Source organism: Macaca fascicularis, chromosome 8 (assembly GCF_037993035.2).
Source record: "Macaca fascicularis isolate 582-1 chromosome 8, T2T-MFA8v1.1".
Taxonomy (NCBI): domain Eukaryota; kingdom Metazoa; phylum Chordata; class Mammalia; order Primates; family Cercopithecidae; genus Macaca; species Macaca fascicularis.
Window position 1 is genome coordinate 79524605 of NC_088382.1, and position 22145 is coordinate 79546749.

General features: G+C 41.3%; 1 protein-coding gene across 25 annotated transcripts in view; it reads left to right on the plus strand.

The window, feature by feature from the left end:
- Positions 1 to 22145, plus strand: part of SULF1 (sulfatase 1) — a 193404-nt gene that overhangs the window by 125275 nt on the left and 45984 nt on the right. For all 25 annotated transcript variants that reach the window (XR_010577340.1, XR_010577341.1, XR_012416930.1 and 22 more), the window contains 5 exons: positions 10340 to 10490; positions 11391 to 11566; positions 12911 to 13039; positions 13319 to 13375; positions 14507 to 14636. Coding sequence is in view for 22 of the 25 variants with exons in the window: in XM_073999999.1 (XP_073856100.1) it covers positions 10340 to 10490; positions 11391 to 11566; positions 12911 to 13039; positions 13319 to 13375; positions 14507 to 14636 (643 nt within the window). In the remaining 3 variants the exon portion in view is untranslated. The remainder of the gene's footprint in view (positions 1 to 10339; positions 10491 to 11390; positions 11567 to 12910; positions 13040 to 13318; positions 13376 to 14506; positions 14637 to 22145) is intronic.

The window sequence follows — 22145 nt, forward strand, 5'->3', positions numbered from 1 at the left end:
TGTAACTAATTGACTTATGACTCTTGGTCAGTGGTACACAGATCATCTCTATATCACGTGACTTAGACTAGAAAGAAGGAGGCCAGAGCTGACTCAGGACAAGAACTAACAATATGAAGCCAGGGCGGGTAACCTACTGAGCATGCCCAGGAACTCAGAGGATGGAAGTGTTTTTTTATTTGTTTGTTTTTGGATTTTTGTTTTCTGAGACAGTTTCGCTCTGTTGCCCAGACTGGAGTTCAGTGGCGCGATCTTGGCTCACTGCAAGCTCCACCTCCTGGGTTCCACGCCATTCTCCTGCCTCAGCCTCCCATGTAGCTGGGACTACAGGCACCCGCCACCACGCCCGGCTAATTTTTTTGTATTTTTAGTAGAGACGGGATTTCACCGTGTTAGCCACATGGAAGTGTTTTAATGCACAAACTATCATCAACAAATCGTGAAAGTTGCCCCAGCACCTGGGAATATAGCTGGGATAAGCCATTATGTTTTGGAGTCTACTCCATGGGCGGATATTTAAGCTTCTGAAGATCTTCCGCTATATATAACTCTGCAACTAAATTCATGAATGAAGCCCATGTGTGACTCTCCATTATAACTCACTTACAAATTTAGTAGCCAACTGATTCAATGAAAGGAAAAAGTCCTGCGGGCTTTTTCAATACCCCCGAACCCCTCTGTTCCCATTTCTGTTGAATCAGAAATCACTTTACCTTTCTTTATTGCATTAGCAGAAACCCAGCCTAAGGTGACTTCCTATAACTGTAAACTTTACAGATGTTCCCCTAAGCTGGAGGAGAAGGGGTTGACAAACCAGAGTGCTTTATGGCTCCTTAAACGTCAGCCTGCCTTTGAAGCTTTGAGGCAAGGTCCTAAGCCTGCAGGAAAATCAGCCTCAGGTCAAGAGGTTCTGAGAGCTCAGTTGCATGGATTCAATATTGCATGAGGGGAGGGGTCTGCAGAGTTCTCAGGGTCTCAGCAATAGCTTTTTGAAAAGCATCTCTGATTCCAGTAATTAAAAATTCTATTTCATTACACAAATATTCATCGGTGCCACCTGTGACACTATGCAGTCCAGCAGGGATACAGATAAGCATGAGGAAGACATAGTTGCTGACATTTAAGGACTGATGAGCTAAGACAGGGGTTGGCACACTGATACTCACAGTCCAAACCTAGCTTGCCACCAGTTTTTGTTAATAAAATGTTATTGGCACACGGTCACGCTCATTCATTTATGTATTGTCTGTGGCTGCTTTCACAATACAACAACCAAGTTGAGTAGTTGTGTCAGATGCCATACAGACTGTAAATACTATCTTAGCCTTGATAAAGTGACTTTGCCCCAACCTCTGCTCTAGGGGCAGGATGGGCACGTGTCCCAATGGCGATATCACCAATAGGGCCAGAAGTGACAAGCACAGAGCAGACATTGGCAGGGCTGCGGAGTGGGGAGGGAGAAGCATTCATATCTTCAAGGGAAACCAGGAAAACTCATGGACCACGACTTTCAAAGTGGGCCTCAAGGATGGGTAAAATTTCTGCAGATGATTGTATAGAGATTGGGTTTCAGGAAGAGAATATGGCAAGGACATGCGGTCACTGTGTAAGGGATGCAATCTAAGATGTGTCCTAGAAACTGCAGAATTGACTACAAAGAAAGCAGCACTGAGGAACAATGCTGCAAAGGGAAACTGTTGCAGAATATTGAGGATGTCAGTGAGTTTGTATGTAACTGCAAGCAGAGAGTCACTGGAGGTTGGGTAGTAACAAAATAGGAGGTGGCTCAGTCATTTCCACGTGCAAATAGATTCAGTAGTTCCTTTTTAGTTCAAATGAACCATCTATTGCCCTTATTTAGTGATTCTGTAAAGTAAAATCTACACAGGGCAGAGTGTGGCCTTAGAGGCTAACAAGCCTGCCTTCCTGTCTCAGCTGCTCTCACTAAGTCTATGGGTGCTTTCTTTAATCTCTGCAAACCTCCACGGTCTCATCTGTAAAATGGAGATAATACTAGCACCTTGATGTGATGTCATGAAGAGAAATTAAGAGAGGCAATGTAGGTAAAGTCCCCACATACAGCCTGGGACATAGAAGCCACTTCATAAGTGTCAATTCTTATTGATGCTTTCTATTGAGAAACTACCAACATTCTATCATTCTTGACCTACAAAAGGGCAATTTCATATGGCTCAACTTAAGGTTTAGGGGAAGCAGTGAGAGAAATGACAACTTGATGCTTGTCCATTGTGACATGACATACCTCTTGACAAGCTAAGACTCACATTGTGATGAGCCTCTCACACCTGCCCATTCCAATGCAATAGACAGGATAAGGACCAATCTGGACTGTGTTATCTTTTCCAGGTGCAAGTATGTGCTATGGGTAAGTGCCAGTTTGGAGAACTCCCTTAGCCACAGGAAATGAAAATTCATATGGTTGGTTGAGGGATTCAGCTTCTCTTTGCTGCTAATCCTTGGGTTTTGTGCACCTAGACTGTGATCTCCTGCATACCCTGAAAGCCTTGAATTCCTGGCATCTTTGCTGTAAAGGTGTCCCTGGTTGCTGCTGGAGGAAGGGGCTGGAAGGAGTGAGCATGTGCACAGGTTCAGAGTTCAGTCTTCAGACAAAAGGAGTGAGACAAATTGAAGACAAGCTGCCGACGGTAGTGCATGGAGCTACTCAATGACCAGCTTCCTTAGCGAAAACATTAGCAACACATTCAGGCAAAGGGATGCAAGAAGTTAAGTACTTTGCAGAAATATTTGGCAGGCCCTGTGAACACTGCGCAAGAAACCGTAGGTTCTCCCCAGTTGCAGGGATGCAAGTAACGTGAACACTTTCCTTTTGGTCTTCTTCCTTGGTGGTCAGGCATCATTCGGATCGCTTTCATCTGGCATCGGGTTTTAACTATCTGATCCTCTCAGAACTGGGGCGAATGTATCATCTTCCCAAGGTGTTTGCCGTTCCCAACAAAGAGAGGAAGCCAGTTCGCTATTGGCCTGTTAGCTTTACAAATTGATGGTAGAGCTTATGCTTACCAAGAAAGAGTGAAAGGGGATTATCGACCACTTGTTGACAGGGAAAACAGTTTAATCAAATGGTAATTCAGCTACTCATAGCCACTGAGAAATCTGAGGAAGCCTCCGTCATAATAATACACATAATAATCCTATTACTAGAAAGCCCTGCACTCTGGCTAAGACTCTACTCTACTTTTCAGTAACTTACTTCCCCAGAACCTCCATAGGGATGCAATTCCTTCACCCCTGCTTTAATGTACTTCTCTCTCCCCACCTCAGTGATGTCATGATACACACCTGTGGACAAAAGCCGTGACAGGGAAGGAGATGCCACTTACCTCCCCGGTGATTCTATAGGAAACTAAGGGACCTCCTTATCACCCTTCTACGAACTATGCCCCTGTCAACTTTGAAAATTTGTTGTTGTTGTTATTCCAATTTCTTTTTTTTTTTTTTTTTTTTTTGAGATGGAGTTTCACTCTTGTTGCATAGGCTGGAGTGCAACGGCATGATCTCGGCTCACCACAACCTCTGCCTCCCGGGTTCAAACCGTTCTCCTGCCTCAGCCTCCCGAGTAGCTGGAATTACAGGCATGCACCACCACGCTCGGCCTAATCTTGTATTTTTAGTAGAAACGGGTTTTCTCCTTGTAGGTCGGGCTGGTCTTGAACTCCCGACCTCAGGTGATCCGCCCGCCTCCGCCTCCCAAAGTGCTGGGATTGCAGGCATGAGCCAGCACACCTGGCCTGTTATTCCAATTTAACAGTTCTTTCTTCCCATACCTATAAATGTGTGTGACTGTGTGTGTGTGCATGTACACTCACACACACACAAATACACAAGTTCAAGTGAAATCTAAACCCTTGGTAGAACAGTCCGTGTGCACTAATTTGCAAGAGTTGTTGTGAAGGTAGAGCTTTTGAATAAACATAGATGTCAAAGGGAAAACTCCCTCTGTGCAAGCCACAGGACAAAGGTTTTGAAACACCTTTGTTATCTAAAGCTGAAAAGAAATGTCTTGCCTTAAAAGAATTTGCACATTCATACCTCTTTCCACAAATACATGAAAGGACGTGCTTTTGAAAATGAGAAAAGTTTAAATTCTACAAAAAAAAAAAAGAAAAATGTGATTTGGGCAGAACTCATTGCTCCCTTTTCTCTGTTTCTAGCTCATTTTTCTCTGGGTGGATCATTTACTAATTATACTGTCAGCGTTGGTGTTGCTTTTTTACTGAGATCCCTGAAGTCAAGTTGCACAACTCCAGGGGGCATTCAAATAACATATCAGGTGAATGATGCCCTGGAATTTTGCAGGTAGCTTTGTTCTGAAGACAGGGACAAAATGCTTCATCTCTTTACCTCCCAGTGCCTGGTGAACATGCCTTCCGACAAAGGAGTTGCACAATTCATTGTTGCTTAGCAAATGAACAAATATGTTCACCTCATTAAATAGCTGACATGAAAACATTTTTAAAATAGTATCAAAATATTTAAACAGTTGGTTTCATGAATTTAAAAGACACTCAGAGATAATATAATTCCAGTTTTTTAGATTAAAAAACAAAAACCCAAAGTCTATGTTCTTTAAATGAAGGCCCAGATGGTTTTGTGAAGGTCACATGAGTATTTAGGGACAAAACTAGAGCTGAAACTCAATTCTCTTGGCCCCAGGTGATCTTCTCACTCCCCCAGACTTACTCAGTTCACATCACAGTCACAATTCAGATTAGAGCTATAAACAGTTCCATGCATCTGCACAATTCTAACTGATATTTATAGCTTCATTAAAAGACTCTGAATTATTTTTCTTATATACCTCCAATCAAGATCATTTGGTATTATCCTGCGTATGTTCAAATGTTACATATCTACAGATATTTGAACTCAGGTGGGGAATATCTCCACAAAGTCAATTAAGTAAGTTCAGTTTTAGTGAAAACTGAGATGGTGCAGCTTGAAGATTAAGTATAGAATTTCCAATTTAATGCTTTGAATGTGTGCCTTACATCTGTATCACTGGCTTATTCTGGGAATTGAAGTCTTATTTCATTTCTAAGAGAATGACGGTTCTGCTACCAGTGACCTTTAAGGGTTAGATCATTAGGGCTTTTTGTTTGTTTGTTTGTTTGAGACTAAATAAATGAAGAAAACACATGTTCAGATATAAAACACTAGAAATATATTCATTTTCACTGGGGTGACACCAAAGGCCATCAGCATTAAAAATGAACTCCTAAGTTCTTGCCATTCCCCAGGTGTAAATTTAATATACAAAACATGCATCTCTTGAAACTCTTTCTTTGCTAGTAAGAATAATTCTCCTAAAATACTCACCTGTCAAAAAAAAAAAAAGGTAACATTATTGATTTTCAGAATTCTTATTTCTGTCATGTCAATAAGCAATACCAGAAAGAAAATCAAACAGCCAGGAGAATTGGCATGATGGTGAAGGTTGAGCTTACAAGTACAGTGGACTCAAGTATCCATGATCCAGCATACTGAGCAATAAATCCAAACGAGCAGTGACTACAGGAAAACAATATGCAGGGAGGCCTCGCTGGGAAAAGTTAAACTTTTATGTATGGGAATAGTCTATGGAGGATTACAGGGATGTTTTCTTGGAAGGATAAGGTCTGGAGTGTACAGTACTGGGTGAAGCCCTTATCTAACAGGCAAGAGAAAGGTCTTCCCAGGTTAGGCATGTGTGACTCTACCTCCAACACAGAATTTTTTTTTAAGAAAGCAATGGAAATTTGAAAATGATAGTCTTGTCTTTAGTCCTCTCAATTTTAATAACCAGTATTGTGTTATCTACCTTTTCATGGATGCAGCCAGTGTGCCTAGAAGAGCCAGGCTTTATTCTGTATTTGCAACAAAAGTTTTCCCAGGAACTGATGGGAAGATACCTGATGGGAAAGCAGAAGCAGGTGGTATTGTAAATCAGGATGAATTCTAAGATTTTAGGACTTACTTTTGATAGGAAGAAATGGATATATCAATTTTCCTTATAATGAGTGAGATTTTTGAGGCACTTTGTGGGGCTTCTGGTTCAAGACTGTGGCCCGTGTGGTGTTGTAGGAGGGGCACTGATGGAGAGCTATCCCGGTGCATTATTTCTGAGCCACCTCGGTGTACTTTACTTCCTCATTTGTAACATGGGACTAATGTGCCCTGCTGAGTCCTCACAGTTGCTGCAGCAATCAAATGAGCTATTAAGGGATAAGCTCTTTTCCAGCTACCTATGAGAATGGGTGTGATATGGCCCCAGAATTTGCTCTCTAGAGTCACAGAAATCTCCTAACCCTCACAAGAACTCTTTAAAGTTGTTATCCCCATTATATAGATGAGGGAACTGAGACTTAGACAAAAAGCTGTCCAGGATCACATACTATTAAGGAACAGAGCTGGGATGAATATTTGAGTCTAATTCCAAAACATTCTGGAATAACTCAATATGTGGTTTTCCATTTCTCACAAAAACGGTTACCTGCTTTTTTCAGTGGCTTGTGTTCCAGCTGACAGCTCCAGGCCCTGTTTGAATAATTTGAAGGCAATCCTTAGGGAAGCAAGCTTTCATTATCACTGGGGAACAGAAGGCCGCATCTTCGAGGAATTTGGCAGACCTCAGCAGGGGGCAACCACAGGCCTTTGGCAAAAGATCACTTTTCAACAACATTGTCAATTCCAGTGACCCCCGACCTTCCACCTGCGGGTCCTTGAACAGCTGCTGTTCTGTGGGAAGCAGTGGCAGTCTGTCTTCCTTTAAAAGGCACGTGTACACTCTGTCCCTGCTGCCTGCTGAGATCCCACCTGGGACCTCATCCCCAGAGCTGGGGGTCATCTCTCATATCGAGAAATTAAGAAAAATAAGGGGGGCGGGCAGGGGAGGACAGCTTTGACATCGGTCCCTGAACTTTCCCTTTTAATATAAGCCAGATTTAACATATGTCATTCTGTAAATCCGGGAGTCCAATTTGAGGCTTGTAATTTGCTGCAAGCTTCCCTGTTCCTCCAAGTGGGGTGGAGCTATGCCAAGCACACCAAGGTAACTGGTGGAAGATATAATTTGCCCACTGTGGGCCTGCGTTTCAGTTCCCTATTGTAATTTTTATTTGTGTTGAGGTTTTGTGGTTTTAAAAAAGTCAACTAGATTTATTTTTAAATTAACCCAACCCAACATCAAAGGCAATAAGTAGAGGATGTTTAGGTATTATAAAGAAACCCTGTGTAATCTGTTATAGCTGTATTCTTTTTCAGGGCACGTATCAGTAAATGGTTAGGGGCCTTTCACGACCAACTCTCTATATTTCTCTGACCTCGAACTACCCCCATGGGCGAAAAACCCTTTTTGAGGGAATTTAGAAGCCCCTGTCTCCTCCTCCTCAACCTCTTAATCTAATCCTGTTTGTAACGCAACATGCTGCATGAAGAATAAGAGACATGGGCTTAAGTCCCTCCCCACTTCCCTTATGACTGTGGTTTATTTTTGGATATGAAGAACTCTTTCAGACCAAAGAAAAAAAATGGGACCATTTGGTTCATGAATCATTTACTTTGGTAGGCAGGAGAAAGTTTATATTGAAAGTTTATCTTAAGAATGACAGGTCAGGCCGGGCGCGGTGGCTCAAGCCTGTAATCCCAGCACTTTGGGAGGCCGAGACGGGTGGATCACTAGGTCAGGAGATCGAGACCATCCTGGCTAACACGGTGAAACCCCGTCTCTACTAAAAAATACAAAAAACTAGCCGGGCGAGGTGGCGGGCGCCTGTAGTCCCAGCTACTCAGGAGGCTGAGACAGGAGAATGGCCCGAACCCGGGAGGCGGAGCTTGCAGTGAGCTGAGATCCGGCCACTACACTCCAGCCTGGGCGACAGAGCGAGACTCCGTCTCAAAAAAAAAAAAAAAAAAAGAATGACAGGTCATACCTGAAGAGTTTGTTTTGGAATACTATGGATTTTTTTCCAACCCAGATAATTACATGGGAGTTGCTTGTTTATTGGCTCATGGAGGAAATTCATGTGCCTCTGTTCTAGGCATTTTAAGTGCTATGTATATATGCTGGTTGTTCCTCAAAACAGCTTTGGGTTTGTTTTTTGTTTTTTGTTGTTGTTGGTGGTGGTTTTTTGAGATAGAGTCTCCCTCTGTCACCCAGGCTAGAGTGTAATGGCGCGATCTGGGCTCACTGCACCCTCCACCTCTCCGGTTCAAGAGAGTCTCCTGCCTCAACCTCCTGAGTAGCTGGGATTACAGGCGCCTGCCACCATGCCCGGCTAATTTTTGTATTTTTAGTAGAGACGGGGTTTAGCCATGTTGGCCAGGCTAATCTTGAACTCCTGACCTCAGGTGATTCATCCGCCTGGGCCTTCCAAAATGCTGGGATTACAGGCATGAGCCACCACGCCTGGCCCAAAACAGCTGTTTAAGAAAAGTGCTATTAACCCGTTTACAGATGAGCACATTTGAGCCACACCCTCTTTTCCACTCTAAATCTCGTCTCTTTCTTTAAACATGAGTTACTTACACTTCTGAGCATAACTGAGACACTTTTAGAGACAGTGTCTTCTGAGCTCAATGTTATATTATTTGTGCTGCTGTGCTTCTACTGGGTAACCAGCACCCATCCTGGTCACCAGGGTAACTTTGGCAACCAAGAAGGCCAGGGATCCCAAACCAGCGTTTTCTACTATCAAAAGAGAGGTTCTGCAAATCCACCAGCAGAAGAGCATGTATAATAGCCGGTGGCATTTATATGATCCAGTGTGCAAGGCAGTGTCCCAGCGTATCACCATGAATCTCAGAAACTCCAGGCTTTCCCCATGGGAAACCCACACCACCACAGAACCAGGGGAGGACTCGGTCAAAACTCCTGAAATCAATAAGCTCACAGTGACTGATTCTTTCCCTAGTTTTATAATACAAATAATGGCATGGGATCACATTCAGCTGTCATTATCCACAACATTTCACTGATGGGATCCTCCTCAGACAGAGACTGGGAATCAGATTTCTCGGTCACATAAACTGTTGCTCATTCTGTGAGGCTGCCTATTTGTAAAGCTGTGGTTCATATTAAAAGCAATCTCAGATGTAGGAAGCACCCCTCACTTCCCTTCTCATTCATTTTGTTAAAGCAAATGGGCTTTGGAATTCAGTTCTGTTTCTACCACTTACTAATGTTGTTAATTTGGAGGAGTTCCTTAACTTTGCCAAGCCTTGATTTTCTCAGCTGTAGAAGGGGAATCATAAACCTATTTTACAGAACAGCTGAGACAATTCGGTGAGTTAATGTATATAAAACGGTTTGCACGATACCCAACAAATGTTAAACTCTCACTCAGTTTTTAATATTAACCTCTATGTGCTTAATAACATTGAAGAAGAAGATTCCAATGGATTATAGTCTGTTAAAGAGTTCAAATATAAACAGATAATTCTCGGGGTGAGAACTGCCGTAGCATAGATATGTTGTCTGCCCATGCCAGAGCATGAGGTGGCGGCATCTAATGGTGGAGGGGGTTGGGTGAGACATCAAGAGAAGGTGACATATTTTTTTCAGTACCCGGTGGAAGACATGGGATACTACGTGGATCTCTGCGGTAGATTAAATATAGACTCGAACTAACCTATTCTGAAACAATAGGACTATTTCCTTGTGGCTTATAGAAATTATTCCCTGCACCTATATTGATTTGTTTATTAAATGAATAGCTTTATTGGTAAACATGTATATTGCAGAAGTAGACTTGGTTATCATTCCCACAAGTCCAATTAAAGTAATGGTATCTATATACAAAACTCATAAAGACTAGATAAGTAAGTAATCAATAAAATACTCTTCTCAAGTATTCAAGAGAAAAAATGTGTTGAAATGATGATTCATCATTCCACATAACATATTTGTGACTACATTTAATAGCCTCATTAGCAATAAAATTTTTATGAGTTAACATCACATGAGAATATTCCCTTGTACCTTACTGAGATTTAATCTGCAGATTTGTAACATAACCATCATCATCTTGATACGTTTCTTACACATTTTATTCAGTGAACCCAAATGAACTTCTAATTACATGTTCAGCTGCCAGTCATGGTTTTATATGTTTGAATATATACACCTTCAGAGGATATTTGCTGTTTGGGGTGGTGAAGACTTCATCTTCTTATACATGCAAACAGAAGATAGTTGGAAGAGGAAGATGTTTTAGCAGTGTCTCAATTATCTCTCCATAATGATTATTTCACAACCTCGAGATATAGTCCTGAAAGACTAAGTAAGAAATATATAGTAAGATTCCTTTCTGGATATTTGCAGAACTCCTAGTTATAACTATGCACCAAATATGGATAAACACTGGATTATGCAGTACACAGGACCAATGCTGCCCATCCACATGGAATTTACAAACATTCTACAGCGCAAAAGGCTCCAGACCTTGATGTCAGTGGATGATTCTGTGGAGAGGGTAAGCACATGAACCTACCTCAGTGATAGTTTTTGGCCCAGCTTCCTTGGTGTAGACTCATTCTTGCCAATCCTGTTTGGTTTTTTTCCCCTTCATTTTCCAGCATCATGTTGAGAGAGAAAGAAAGAGAGAGAATATGTATTTAGTGGCTGAATCATCCCTCCCCTATCTTGCCCTCATTCCATCTACCTCTCCAGAGTTGGTTTCTTATGGAGCCAGTAAAAAATAGGAGAGAAAAATCAAATCAGCATAGATCAAGGGCCCCATCCTCAAAGACAATGAAGAATGATGGAGCTTGTGGTGAACTTGAACTTGGAGTTAAGGGCCCCATCTAAAGCAACAGCAATTACTCAGCTCCAGCTAAATTTTGCCATGTCGAAATGTGGATCAAGTATCAGCAGGTCTTCTGACTTTTTTAAAGAAGCCAGAAACACAAAAAAAATTATTTGAAATTTTCTGAACTTTGAAACATAGTATAAGCCAAACAAGATGTGCCTCAGGCTGGATTTAACTGGATCAGGCTCGGAAGCAGCCTGTTTTTAACCCTTGGTAATTAGATATGTGATGATAACTTTAACAATGGGTTTTGAAAATACAACCTATAAAGTTTGATGGTAGAGGTTTTTGTGTGGGGTGTTTTTGTTTTTGTTTACCAAACAAGCAAGCAAAAAGCCTGTAAGTAGAATGTGCTAGATTCTAAAAAGTTACGTTTCAACTTTACTATTGGACCTTTTCCCTCCCAGATTGTAAGCAAATAGAAAATATACATAATGTTATTAAAGCAACTCTTGCCTTTTAAAAATAACAGGAAAAATATTCGGGGGCAGTCGTGGCAACATTATTGAGCATCATCTTACACCAGCACAATTGATTCTGACTTGTTCCTGTGCTGTATTTCAGCTGTATAACATGCTCGTGGAGACGGGAGAGCTGGAGAACACTTACATCATTTACACCGCTGACCATGGTTACCACATTGGACAGTTTGGACTGGTCAAGGGGAAATCCATGCCATATGACTTTGATATTCGTGTGCCTTTTTTTATTCGTGGTCCAAGTGTAGAACCAGGATCAATGTACGTATTTCTCTGTTTGCAGCATTCAACTGTCGTACCTCATGTGTGTCTAAGATAATTCAATTACCAGTCTCAGTATCCGGTTTCCTTTCATCCCAAACAAAAAAGGATGTGTGTGGGTTGGTTAATTTAGAAGATGAAAACCTTTTCCCCCCTGCCACATCTTAAATTAGCTGAAGTATACTACTTAAAGAGAAAGGAAAAATAACTGTATCAATGACTAATTCTCTCAAATTGACTGGAATCCATGTCTTTTTGGTCTGTGTGCACAGACAGGATGTGATCTTCTGGGACATCATCCTTCTTTGAATCAGAGATGCGCTGTCATTTAAAAAAATTAAATAAATAAAAACCGATGCCATCCTTTTAGTGTGTAACTTTTAAAATTTTTCCGAAAGAAATGTTTTTAAAAGATAAATTTTTAAACGCTGGCTTTTCTTTTAAAGGAAAAAGAGCTGAAGGACTAGGCTGCTATTTCTGTCACTGTAGGCAGGTCACTGCATCTCTTTGCATCTCTGTTTTCCCATCATAAAATGGCCTTGCCAATCATCTCAGAATGTTTTGAATAAAATGGGATTGCATCCATGAAAGAATTATGGGAAGACTAAAAGAAAAAGTAGAAGTAGAATCCAGAAGCTGGAGTGGCCCTTAAAAGTCATCTAGCCTGGACCCCTGATGTAACAGTGAAGCTAGGCAGACAGTGTCAGTGCCCACCTCAGATCCCTGATTCTGGAAGTGCTGGCAGTGGGGCCCAGAGCCCAGATGTTCTGAATCTCCCCCATGTACCTCATGTGCTGCCACATCCCACTACGTCCTGGAGAGAGGGCAACTGAAGTAAGAAAGGTTTCTTTGAAGAATGTTATTATGCCTCCTAAGATTATTAGAAATACCCTGGGAATTGTCAGACCTATATCTAGAAGGCTTTATGTTTTAAGGACTAGGTAGCATAGATTGAATTCAACTGTAAAAACTGTACATCCTATTTAAAAATACTGATTTTAAGGCCCTTGTTCAACTGGAGAGTTATGGACTACTGGATTTTAAACAAAAGTATGCTTGCTGCAAAAACCATGTATCAGGCTGCATCTTGCCTGGTGATGTGGTCAGAGCACAGGGGTGCAGGCATCTCTCCAGCCTGAACCTGGCAAGAGTCAGTTAATCTTGCTCAGTGCCATTGGTGTGGTCACACACCCACCCTTGCCATGGAACCACCCATGCCTAGGAGACCAGATGAGAGGGTGAGAAGAGTTGAAGGCCAATGAGTCACTATTGTAGAAAAAGCAGCCCTAAGTACCACCTTCCCCTGGCATTGGATCTCAGCCATCACCGTGTGCCCCTTTACAGAGTCCCACAGATCGTTCTCAACATTGACTTGGCCCCCACGATCCTGGATATCGCTGGGCTCGACACACCTCCTGACGTGGACGGCAAGTCTGTCCTCAAACTTCTGGACCCAGAAAAGCCAGGTAACAGGTGCGTCACTGTTCCTCCTCTCAGCCAGCCCCAAACACACTGAGCTCCAGCTGGTGCCCAGAGCCATCCAGCAGCTGAAGACATGGAGGCAGAATATACCTTGCCCACAAGGATCACCCCAAGTTGAGCATTCCTCAGCTGCTTGTGAATAGCATATTGATGGAGATGCAGTCGTGGTCTGTGGGAAGTGAGAGGTGTTTCTTTAAATAAGCTGTTAGCACAGATCCATTTGGAAAAACGTCCAGATGCCAACAGTAAATATTATCATTTTGCTTTCAGGTTTCGAACAAACAAGAAGGCCAAAATTTGGCGTGATACATTCCTAGTGGAAAGAGGGTAATTATTGGTTCCTGGGGTGCTTCTGGGAACCAGTCCTAGTGGGCAGCTCTCCCTGCTGGGTATTTTTTTTTTCTCCTTATTTTTGTTTACTAAGCATGCAGATTTTGTAAGCCTAGTCACAAGATTAAATGATTTGCTGCTTATTCTGTGGTGGCCAATAGAGTAATTATTGCTGGATCAGAATTGTAAAGAATAACCCTCAAGTTGGTTAATTGGTACAAAAATACAGTTAGATAGAAGTTATAGTATTTGATAGTATAGTTGGGACATTATCATTAACAATAATTTACGGTATATTTTGAAATAACTACAAGTAAAGAATTGTAATATTCCCAACACAAGGAAAAGATAAATGAGATGATGAATATCTCAATTATCTTGATTTGATCATTACCCATTGTATATCACACATACCCCCAAAATATGTATAATTATGATATATCAACTTTTAAAATACCAAAACAGCAAGAGAATGATGAGTCCACATCCCCCAAAAAGAATAAATTCTCATAAGATTGGACCAACGCCTTTATCATGGGTTTAGATTTACTGTTGCATTTCTCAGTGCTGGTTTCTAATCAGTCCAGTAGATTGAGTTTCTCTACCATCCTCCCCACGTTCTTCTCTAAGCTGCCTCCAAGCCTTACCCAGCACCTTTCTTTCTACTTCCTACTTCTTTTCCTTATGTGCCTTTCCTAGCTTTAAATAGATAAATATATGCCATTGTAATTATTTCCATCGTCACTTCTGGGTTTCTCCCTTTTGATTCATTAATGCCCATTGCCTTGTTTTTCTCTGTACATAAATAAGGAGAGAGACAACATTTATATAATTTTTTTAACAAAAGGAACTTTGAGCATGTAAAATGAAACATGTATGCCCAAATTTTGAAATTAATGCTTTTGGGAAGAATGAATCTTTTCCTGACCTGTCATCTTCATCCTACCCAGCTTGTCATTTTCATAAAGGACCCATCAAATGTTGAACTCCTGTAGACACAGATTAACATCTGTTTCTTGCTGTTTAAAGAATGTGGAGTCATGTGACAGAGAAAAAAAAAAGGGCAGGACTCAGGGACCGTAATTCAGATCACTTCTCATGTACGAAGCTTTTCCCTTTTTGTCGAAGCAAATTTCTACGTAAGAAGGAAGAATCCAGCAAGAATATCCAACAGTCAAATCACTTGCCCAAGTACGAGCGGGTCAAAGAACTGTGCCAGCAGGCCAGGTACCAGACAGCCTGTGAACAACCAGGGCAGGTGAGTGACACAGGCTTTTTTTACCACCACTCATGGGCTTCTCCATCCCTAATTTAGAAAGTTGTCCAAATATGAAAGAATGTACATTTGTGTATAAATAAGCTTTTCCTAGTGGTCTTGAGGGCAAGCTCACTGAGACACCTCTCCACAGACAGGATTACGTAACTGGTTCAGGCTGGGCCTCCCCATTACTACTTGGGCTCCCTCCAGTTAAAAAAGATGATTATCTCAGATAAAGTTCTATGCCAAAAGACACTGGTTTCCTCTGAGGAAATGATTCCTGTTATAGTCCCTGTTAACTAGTCACTGAGGAGTTGCCAAGAGGCTACTTAGTCAAGGCACAGGTACGTGCTGAGCCTCTGAGCAGTGAACCACTGCAAGAGACACGATGGGGCCTTCACCCTAGGCTAAACTCAGATGTCCTCTTACCCCCAGTGGAGGACAGAGCCTGTGACCAAGCTTGAGGAATGAGAAGAGAAACTATATTCTGTTTGTTTATTGTTCCTACTTCTGCTACAAAGATTCTCGCATCAAATATTTCATTAGAATAAATCTTCATTAGTAGAAATATTACTATAGACCCCAGGGCTACCCAGAATATCAGTTATTATCAGTAAGAATAAAAGAAATACGGTGTGATGAATTAACATTGCTTTTAAAGAAAGTGAGTACATATGAATTTAAACCAGTTTAAAACCAATGATTTTAAATGCTCTTGATTGAAATGTATGCTAGCTAAAAGAAAATGCTGTGTCATGATGAGAGGAACTGAACTTTGGCCCAAATCATTGCAGCTTAGAGCAAAATCAGAGGAAAGCGAAAAATACTAACACGTAGTGAGCATTTGTCTTATCTCAGGCATGGTACGCAGGATTTTGTAGCATTTACTCAATTTAATCTTCACATCTGTAGAGTGAGGTGGGCATTGGCATCCCCATTTTACACATGGGCGACTGGAATTCAAACAGGATTTGTCTGATTCAAAAACTCAGTCCACTTGCTGCCTTCCAAGGTAGGTTACAATAACCAGGTGAAGAGAAGTTCAAATCTTCTGTGAGTCTTTTTTTAACTTAACTGACCTCTAGATATCCACACAATTCACCAACACCAGTTCAAGATGTCAGGCTCATGGAATGAGTAGGTAACGAAGTTATGAAGTGGCCTCACTCATTATACGCTTATTTTATGGTATCTAGCTTGTTGAATAGACATTCATAATAAACAACTTGATCCTTATACCCTGCATTTCCTCGGGCTTTCTTGTACACAGGATCCCTTTGAAATAGAAGAGGAAAGGGAGGGAGAGCCGTTGAAGGAAGGGCTAAAACTAAGCCTTCACTGCATTCTAGTACGTCTTAATTTTCAAGTGTTTAGTGGAGAAAAGCTTAGACCTATTCATTATATTTTAATTTGAAGTCTTCAAATCTTTCTTATGAAAGCTCCAAACATTATTATGAGTAAAACCTCAGAATTACTTTGTAGCTCTAAGATGACTTTTATGAGCCAGCCTCAATAGACTAATTTACTTTTATTCAGGAGTTGCAAATGTTCAGTGTTAAATACATTTCATGCAAATTGGTGATCTTGTTACTCTTTTAGCTCTAAGAGGTGAACATTATAGTCTTTTGGGAATAAGGTACACTGCCTACCTTTCAGTGTATAATTTTACAAACCTCTCCATATGGCTTGCCCTAAAATTTTAATATATGTCCTAAAGGGCAAATGTAGCATAAACTAGATTATGGTACTTTGGCACAAGATTTTCACTCATGAGCTGAATGCTAACTATATTAAAAACTTAAGTTTGCTTTTTCATATTTTTCTGAACTTGTTTTGGCCCCATAAAATGCTTTCATATCTGGAATTTTCCTCCACTGTTTCATTTCTCTGTGAATCAGTCTGAATTTAGATCCATTATGTGGATATATGAGAACGTCAGCAATGGTCTCTTTTAGAAAGGCCTGAATTTGTGGAACAAAGAATTAGGCTATGCCCCAATGGTGATTTATTTCTTAGAATTTCTTTACATTGGGCCTGAGTGAGCTTTAGAAGTGAAGACCTGGAGAGTATTTCTGATTTTCTCTAGCTTCAGTGTATCACAGCACTAGTGAACTGTTACTCTAATCCCGAACCAGTAGGATCAGCATCCCTGAGAGTTTGTCAGAAGTGCAAATTCTCTGGCTATTGCAGACCTTCTGAATCAGAACCTCTAGGGGTGAAGCCCAGCAATCTGTGTGTTAACAAGTCCTCCAGGTGACTCTGATGTTCCCTGAAAGTTTGAGAAGCACTATTCTAACCCACGATTGTGATTACTGGTGGTCCTTAAACCATCACTTAGGAATCTAAGAACTTCAAGAAAATTTTGAGCCTGAATCTTTAAAGCAATTATTCAATCTATGGGTCAAACCTGATAGCTATGTTGTATGCTGTTGTTTTGTTTTGTTTGAGACAGCGTTTTACTGTCACCCAGGCTAGAGTGCAGTGGCATGATCATGGCTCACTGCAGCCTCACCCTCCTGGGCTCAGGTGATTCTCCTACCTCAGCCTCCTGAGTAGCTAGGACTGCAGGCAAACACTACCATATTCAACTAATTTTTGTGCTTTTTTAGAGATGGAGTTTTGCCATGTTGCCCAGGCTGGTCTGGAACTCCTGGACTCAAGCGATCCTCCCACCTTGACCTCTCAAAGTGCTGGGATTACAGGAGTGAGCCTCCATGCCCAGCCAGCTCTGTTGTGTTCTATCGACTTTTTATATCTCGGCCTTTTGCTCTTTCTTTCTGGCTACTTTGAAGATTATCTTTTTTTGGTGACAGTATCACTGGCTTTAAAAAATGGAAGAAGAAAATTCAGAATAATGATGCTGAATTGTTCAGGTTCGAGGTAGCAGCAGAGGCTAGAACTGACCTGCTTGGAATCTGCTCTCTCTTGACGTCCCTCCTGGCATGCACCCTGCTTCTGTTCCTATTAACAAGTTGAATGGCCTTCATTCCAAGGCAACACAGTCTTAGGTTTTGACACTCCATGGGGTACAAAGGGAAAATCAGCATGACTAGCCCCATTCTCTTCACTCTTAATCCCAGAGATAGTGAATGCCCCCTTCCTCCCACATCCTTGTGCCAGGTCACCTAAAGGTTGTTTGGTGGCGTCAATGCGGGTGCATGAGGTAAGTCAACAGAGGAAAGAGATCCAAAGGTTGGGGTTAGAATATTGGCCGCCACCACTTTCTAGTTGTGTCTTCTCAAACAGTTCACTTACTTTCTCCTGAGTCTCAGGTTTTCTATCTCTAAAATGGAGAAAATTAACCTCACCCTTGTGAGGATTAAGTGATATTATACTAAGTGAGACTGAGATTAATTTTCTCCAGTGTGCGAGTATTGGGTGGTGTTATTATTCCAAGCCATCTTACCTGCTGTTTTCATTCCTATGAAGCCAATAAGAATTAAAATGGGCTGAGGCCGGGCGCGGTGGCTTATGTCTATAATCCCAACACTTTGGGAGCCCGAGGCGGGCAGATCACCTGAAGTCAGGAGTTCAAGACCAGCCTGGCCAACATAGTGAAACCCCATCTCTACTAAAAATACAAAATTAACCAGGTGTGGGTGGTGGGGCGCCTGTAATTCCAGCTACCTGGGAGGCTGAGGCAGGAGAATCACTTGAACCCGGGAGGCAGAAGTTGCAGTGAGTCGAGATTGTGTCATTGCACTCCAGCCTGAGCAAAAAGGGTGAAACTGCATCTCAAAATAAATAAATTAATTAATTAATTAAAAAGAATAAAAATGGTCTGGAATCCCAGAGACTTGGCATCACTTCTTGACTATGTGAACACAACAACCAGCGGGGACTAATTAAGACAACATGGACATATGTGTTTCCATTACTCCCACGTTCCCGAATTAATATGAGACAGAGTGTGAATTCCCTCCACTCTCTCAGCTGGGCATTACACCCCCAGGCATGTTTATGTACAGACACTCCCCATCCCCCTACACAATCACACTCATACACATGTGCACACTCATAGGCAAATCTCAACCTCTGTCTTAAAGCATGTTTGTTCCACAGAGAACAAAGAGCAGTGATGCTCAATGCTGGTGGCACATTAAACTCACCTGGGGCTGGGCACTGCAGCTCATGGCTTACTCTCATAATCCCAGCACTTTGGGAGGCAGGCGTTCTAAACCCCCTGAGCCCAGAAGTTCTAGACCAGGCTAGGCAACCTACGGAGACACTGTCTCCACACACAAACAAAATAGCCAGGCATGGTGGTGTGTGCCTGCAGTACCAGCTACTCAGGAGGCTGAGGTGGGAGAATTGCTTGAGCCTGGGAAGTCGAGGCTGCAGTGAGCCATGATCATGCCACTGCACCCCAACCTGGGCGACTGAGTGAGACCCTTTCTTAGAAAAACAAAAAATAAAATAACAGAAAAATAAAAAATAAACTCACCTGGGTGGCACTCGAATGCTGCCACACACCCCAGACCAACCAGGTTGAAAATGTCTGGAAGTGAGGCCAAGGAATCTATTTTTTAATGAGGTTAAGAATCACAGGCCTAGAACCAGAAAATATCAAAGTTTGAAGGAATCTTAGAAATTTTCCAAGTTGAATGGTATCATTTTTCTGATAAGGAAATTTAGGTCCGGAAAAGTTAAGCTACAAACCCAAAGCCAAAACCTGCATCTCTTCACTTCGCGTTGAGTACTTTCTTCCCTGTAACATGCTGCCACTGCAAAATTGCAAGACAGATTTTCTCTTTGAAACTATGAATGGCAGTTGCCACTCACGTTGGTTCTCAACCCAGACTGCATATTAGAATCATATGGGCAGCTTTAGAAATGCTTATGTTTAAGTCCCAGCCCAGACAAGTTAAATCAGAACCTCTGGGTACGAGATCCAAGTGTCACTGTTTTTTCCAAGCTCCCCTGATGATTCCTATGTGCAGACAAGCTTGAGATCCACAAATGTCAAGTGAGCATTATTGGGCTGTTTTTTCTTCTTCTTCTTCTAGGCATAGGTATTGACGTCTTAAATAGGAGCTACATAAAAGAGAAATTCCCTGGGCATTAGATTTTGAAATACACTTTACATATTATCTGGCATTTAAGAGGAAAAAAGCAACCTGCTTTGTTTTGATAGGGCAAATAGCACATCCTTTTGATGAGTTGTTGAATTCCAGCATCTTTACAATTTAGTTTGCCTTTCTACTATTGGATCAATATAAAATCAAACATTTGTTTAAAAATCTGTGAGGACCCCTGCATCAAGCAAGCTGATGCTATTATAATGGAAATAGAATGTAGTTTGTTGAGTGGAAACTGGTTTAGCTCCAGGATCTTTGTTCCTATCCAAAACTTATCTCTCTGGCCATATATCCCTCTGACCCTCTGTGACCAGCTGCAGAGCATGCATAATAAGACATTTACCATTGAGATCCTCCTAGAATTGTTAGTTTTCCAGAAGCAGACAGGCTGTTTCCCAAAACTCACTGAACCCTGGTCAAAATGGCAGCATGGCTCATAGAAATCTTCCCCTGGCTTACCTGATTCCAGGGGGCCCATCCAGAAGGATTGAGCTCCCAGTGCCATCCTCTTACTGAATTCTCCTCTGTGCTTGGATCCATTGTGGACCACTCAGCCTTTAAACCTTGCTTCCTTACCTCTTCAACCCACGCTGAAGCTCATGTCTGAACAGTTGTGCTTCTGTGATATTTTCTGAGATATTTTGCTTCTGTGCATTTGTTCTAAACAAGTCAAAAAAAAAAAAAAGACAAACATGAGAATAGGCATTTTACTCATAAACTATATAATACAGCCCCATTCTGCTTAATTTGTATTGTGTCTTCTTTTCCAACATTTCCTAACAGCCCACCGTAGTCAGGTCCTCCTCTGTGTTTCTTAAACATTACCTGCGAATCTCACTTTCTTACTTGTATGGATGTTGTTACTTCTCTCTTCTCGCCTAAGGCTTACCTGAAGACTCATACAGAGAATGGTCTCTCTGTTTGAGTTTTCTCTTTTTCATTCTCTTTTTCATCAGTATCCTGATCAAGGTGCTTTGGGATTACATCCTGGATATACTGCTTCCTTGGTATTTGACTATGTGCAAGTTTCTTAACCTAACTCTGCCTCAGTTTCTTCATCTATAAAATGGGCATCGTAATAGTTCTTGCCTCATAGGTTGTTGTAAATATTATATGGGTTAAATGTATCAAGCATCTGGGACAATGTCTAGGACATAGAAAGCACTCAACAAATGCTGGTTGTCAATCATTGGCCAAGATCAGTTTACCAATTTCATTTTCTAGGAATTACAATAATCATACATCTTCCAACATTCCAGTGTTGACTTTTACAAGTGATTATCCAGATTAAAATCTATAGTAGGTAACATTTCTCTCTCTTCTGCTTCTTCTCCCTTTCTGTTTTCCCTCCCCCTCTCTTTCCCATCTCATACCATCTCAAAGAAAACAAGCCAGGAGATAAATCCTCCTGGCACAAGTAACACTATTTAACATTTGTGAGAGAAAATTCGACAATGACTTCAGCTAAGTAGCAGTTTGGACAAAGATGTGAATATGGTCTTTGTATATTCCCCGGTGTTAAGATAAATATTTTAAACACATGTCCACATGCAGGTAACTGTATTTTATGATGTTCATTTTGGCATGAAGAATAATCAGATTATCACAAAATTACTGTACAGTTGTGACATTTCAGTGAACATGATTTGACCTGCATTATCACCAAATCCATGTCGTAAGACATATGATAACCAAGAACTAGTGTGTGTTTATGCATAAAATTAAGCTTTCACTGCAGTGCACCTTTGAAAAAGTTGTAGCCAATTTTTAAAATTTTTATTTTTATTTCAATAATTTTTGGGATACAAGTGGTTTTGGGTTACATGGATAAATTCTTTAGTTAGATTTCTGAGATTTTAGTGCATCCATCACCCAAGCAGTGTATACTGTACCCAGTATGTTGTCTTTTATCCCTCACCTGCTTCCCAACCTTCCCCTCCAAGTCCTCAAAGTTTATTGTATCATTCTTACGGCTTTGCGTCCTCATAGCTTAGCTCCCATTTGTAAGTGAGAACATACAATATTTGGTTTTCCATTCCTGAGTTACTTCACTTAGAATAATGGTCTCCAGCTGCATCCAAGTTGCTGCAAAATACGTTATTTTGGTCCTTTTAATTCCTGAGTAGTATTCCGTGGTGTATATATGCCACATTTTCTTTATCCACTTGTTGGTTGATGGGCATTTAGGCTGGGTTCCATATTTTTGTAATTGCTACTTGTGCTGCTATAAACATGCCTATGCATATGTCCTTTTCATATAATGACTTCTTTTCCTTTGGGTAGATACCCAGTAGTAGGGTTGCTGGATCAAATGGCAGTTCCATTCTTAGTTCTTTAAGGAATCTCCATACTGTTTTCTGTAAAGGTTGCACTGATTTACATTCTCACCAGCAGTGCAAAAGTGTTCCTTTTTGCCACATTCACACCAACA